General features: G+C 48.8%; 1 protein-coding gene across 1 annotated transcript in view; it reads right to left on the bottom strand.

Moving 5' to 3' along the window:
- Positions 1–4,638, bottom strand: part of LOC106815431 (ER membrane protein complex subunit 1-like) — a 21,441-nt gene that overhangs the window by 9,734 nt on the left and 7,069 nt on the right. Inside the window, exons 9-10 of the mRNA XM_014819890.1 lie at positions 2,385–2,549; positions 1,667–1,828 (exon numbers count right to left, since the gene is read on the bottom strand). Of these exons, the coding sequence (XP_014675376.1) occupies positions 1,667–1,828; positions 2,385–2,549 (327 nt within the window). The remainder of the gene's footprint in view (positions 1–1,666; positions 1,829–2,384; positions 2,550–4,638) is intronic.

The following is a 4,638-nucleotide window of genomic DNA, read 5'->3' as shown; positions in this document are numbered from 1 at the left end:
CAGGCAGGCAGGCAGGCAGGCACGCAGCTAGGTAGGTAAGAAGCTAGGTAGGTGAGTAGGTAGGTAGGTGAGTAGGTAGGTAGGTGAGTAGCTAGGTAGGTGAGTAGGTAGGTAGGCAGGTAGAGAGAGAGAGAGAGAGGCAGGCAGGCAGGCAGGCAGGCAGGCAGGCAGGCAGGCAGGCACGCAGCTAGGTAGGTAAGAAGCTAGGTAGGTGAGTAGGTAGGTAGGTAAGAAGCTAGGTAGGTGAGTAGGTAGGTAGGTGAGTAGCTAGGTAGGTGAGTAGGTAGGTAGGTGAGTAGGTAGGTAGGTGAGTAGCTAGGTAGGTGAGTAGGTAGGTAGGTAGGTGAGTAGGTAGATAGGTAAATGGCTTGTTTGTTGATTAGTTAGGTAGGTAGGTAGGTGGGCAGGAGTATTTGGGTAGGTAGGCGTATGTATGTGCGTGCGTGCGTGCGTGCGTGCATGTTTGCTCGCTCTTTTGAGATCTTACCATGCTCAGCACCAAATTCCTCCTCAAACTTGGCTTGGATTTCAGACACTGGAAGATCAGCCATTTCAACAGACACAATGCTAGCCAGTGCCTCTTCCTTCACCCACGTGATATCGCCTAAAAAATCATACAGTACGTACATAAAGAGGAGAGGTCATCATCACCATCATCACCACCATCATCACCACCATCACCATCATCACCACCATCATCATCTTTGTTATTCCGATAGCAATGAAACCATGTCAAACTTATTCGAAAATATTCAGCAAAAACATGGACACGAACCATGTTACACGTAACCTTCACAATGATTATGATCTATGTATGGGAAGCATCAGATAAAGAGCTAGCAAAAACCAAACTAGACAAACACGCATCGAACAGCAATATGTATTTTATTCATCCTACCAGCTTGAGAGAGCAAGACGGCTGAATCGTCCTCAGAAATCATCAGAGCCCTGTATCCGAATGACGACTCCTTCTTTCCGAACACGTAGCTAAACAACGTCTCCGGGTTGCCGTGGTGACTAGGCACTCTGATTGTGTCGTCTGCTTCGACGTGGAAGCTGGCGTCCATGTTGTATACCATCACCCTCACTGTCTGCAAGAGTACGGCACACAAACGATGGTCGCTGGCGATTTGACGAGATCGGTATATCAAGATGCCATCTGCTATACATAGGCAATCGGTACGCCATGCTTGTTGTATATATATATATATATCCAGTTTCATAGGGGTATAATTACCTCAGCGGAAGGTCGGCTTAGAGCCAGCAATGCCGTGGCCTCTGGTGTAGTTGCTGCACTGATAACCAACGTCTGCAAATACAACAGCATTAATTATACAAATGTAGGCGCCACATAATACGCATAAGAGCAGCTACACAGCTCAATAAACAGATGTATGAACGTGGTGAGTTATGTGGACGAATGGTATCAGACAGTGATGAGATTTAAAAGGTAGGTGAGGAATATGTTTGACACGTGCAAATAATATTATCGATATTTTAAATAGATGGTTCCATCAACAAGTGCCGCAGAGTGACAGCGCTCATCTAACGTCTACTGCGGTGACTCTGTGGTGGAGTGGTGGGATTCTAGTAAACCCTGTTAGTCCCAAATGTGTTCACTCACCAGGGATGCGGCACGACGGCCCCCGCACCACGCTTCACTCACCAGCTTGTTCGTGTCCACGAATATCACGGGTCTCACGAAGTCGGCGTCGTGCTGGGCGAGCTGAGACACGTGCTGCACCCTGTAGTTGAGCTGGATGACTTCGCGAGTCATGCAGCGGCCGGTGATGGGATTGAACACGTCGAGGAGCCCGTTACCCGTGGCCTGAATAAAGCAAGACAACGTATCAGGATGAGTACGAGACCGGGACAATCAACCCCCGGAGATTCACCCCACAAATTCTCAACCCGGACAATTAACCCCTGGACAATCACCGCCAGGAATATTATCCCCCCCACGCGCGCGCGCGCGCGCGCACACACACACACACACACACGAACAATTATTCCTCCGACATTCACCTCCCAGACAATTAACCGTCCAACATTCACACCTTGGAAATTCACTTCCTGAAAAATTAACCACCAGAACTTCACCCCCGATGAGCGCACACGCACGCGCACGCACACACACAAACACACGCGCGTGCGTGCACACACACACGCACGCACGCACGCACGCACGCACACACACACACACACGTGCACACGCACACACACACGCACACACACATGCGCACACACGCGCGCACACACACACTCACACACACACAGTGATCTTGTGCTAAATCTCCCTTTGGGCGCGGTTTAATCCGCCACGCTGCACGCCCACCGACGGGCGCGCGAGCGCGAGGGAGCTGTTGCCGACTCTCGCTCGGTACCTTGTGTTTTCCGAGCACGGCGTACTCGGGCGGGTGCGGGAAATGCGCGGTCGTCCGCAGCACGAACAGCGGCAGCGTCTCCTTCCCCAGCTGCTGGAACGGCACTATGCCCGGTATCAGCTTCTGCCATATCACCTCTCCACTCAGGTTGTCAATGCCGAAAACCTGAACGTGCGATAGAAAAAAATGAACACCGGAAAATAATGATCGAAGAAGAAGTTCTGCGAGCGATCGATTGATCGAGAAGGGTAATAATGATTCATTATTACAATGCACATTACCATCGACGATGGCACGTAGACAGGCATGTAGACAGGCAGACACGCACGTAGGCAGGCAGACAGGCACGCAGGCAGGCAGACACGCACGCTCGCAGGCAGACAGGCATGTAGGCAAGCAGACACGCACGCAGGCAGGCAGACAGGCATGTAGGCAGGCAGACAGGCACGCAGGCAGGCAGACAGGCATGTAGGCAGGCAGACAGCAGCTTTGAAGACAAGACGGCTGGAATCGTCCTCAAGAAATCATCAGGATGGGCCCTGTAAGTCCGAGATGACGGACTCTTTCTTCGCGAACACGTAGCTAAACAACGGTCCTGCGCGGTTGCCGTGGTGATAGGCACTCTGATTGTGTCGTCTGCCTTCGACGTTGGAAGCTTGGGTGCCATTTGTATACCATCACCCTCAACTGTCGTGCAAGAGTACGGCACACAAACGAGCGTCGCGTTGGCGATTTGACGCAGATCGAGTATACTCAGAGATGCCATCTGCTATATTCTAGGGCCAGATCGTATCGCATGCTTGTTGTATATATATGATATTCTATATATATATCCAGTCTTCATAGGGGTATAATTACGCTCGGCGGCGAAGGTGCGGCATTAGAGCCAGCACAGATGCCGTGGGCCTCTGGTGTAGTTTAGCTGCAATCTGATAACGCAACGCCTGCAATACAACAGCCATTTAGATTATACAATGTAAGGCGCCACATAATACGTCAAGGAGCAGCTCCATGCTCAATGAAACAGATGTTATGAACGTGCTGAGATATGTGGACGATATGGTATAGACAGAGTGATGGAGATTTAAAAGGTAGGTGAGGAAATATTGTTTGACACGTGCAAAATAATATTACGATTATTTTAAATAGAGGTTCCATCAACAAGTCGCGCAGAGTGACATGCGCTCATCTAACGTCTACTGCGGTGACTCATCGTGGGTGGACAGTGGTGGTGCTTCTGTGTAAACCTGTGTAGTCTCAATTGTTCACATTACACGCCGAAACAGTGGAATGCACAGGATGGTATCAGAGGAAACCTTCTCAAAAGACATGTTCGTTGGGATCGTTAGAAAGTTGCCACGAGATGGCGCGTATCGTTTAAAGTGTCTTCAGATTAGATAGATGGAAGAAGCTCCCATTCATAACGTCAGTTACACAACAACTATTTGCGCAAGATACAGATAGGTAGCCATGTCATCACATTGTACCTACGGCAAGCCTACAGGTGCAAATTAGCAATAGAGAAGCTGCCAACCTGTAAACCATATTAACGTCAGGCAAAAACTGCAGCCAACACATGCACTGAGCAGCAGCCATGGCAGTGGCATACGTTACATGTAACATCAACTGAAGTAACAGAATGAGCATAGAAATTATACGATTTAACGGATTACAGCCTTCTTTAAACGCAAATTTGCACTTTCGAGAATTTGCACTGCTGACATTGTAGCCTCATACAATCCAGGCATGTATAGATTCTTACTAGCAAACACCGGACAGTGCAAATTCTTTCTAACAGACAAGTCAACAAATCAAAGTTTAACCCTCCCTTAAGGTCAAAAGTTATCCGACACTTACCTTTCGCATGTCAGCAGAAGGACATTTCACATGGTCCTGTTTTCAAATAAAGTCCATAAAAATGTCGTAGTGTCACCGTCTGAAACAAAAACTAGTTTTTCAATCGCTCCGTCAGACCATGTCCTCAGAAAATGTCTAAAATCCTGTGCCCTTGTGCCCACTGACTTTCGACGCTGCTATTATCCTCCAATTTCGGCACCAAGTGCTGGCTTTCCGTACCATGATGCTATACACCGACTATGCACGAGCCTAGTCGAGCCGTTTAGATATTGTGCCGGCAATTCTGCATTTCCCTCCCTATACCTTTAAGTTAAAAGGAGTGAATGTTCCCCCAGCCTTCTTTTACACCTCTTGATACCTTTGACCTTTGACCCCGCAGCTTCGAACATCCGCAAAT

The sequence above is a fragment of the Priapulus caudatus genome, unplaced genomic scaffold, assembly GCF_000485595.1.
Source record: "Priapulus caudatus unplaced genomic scaffold, Priapulus_caudatus-5.0.1 Scaffold1112, whole genome shotgun sequence".
NCBI lineage: Eukaryota > Metazoa > Priapulida > Priapulimorpha > Priapulimorphida > Priapulidae > Priapulus > Priapulus caudatus.
The sequence above is the reverse complement of the archived record's forward strand: the minus strand, read 5'-3'. Positions and strand labels throughout refer to the sequence as shown.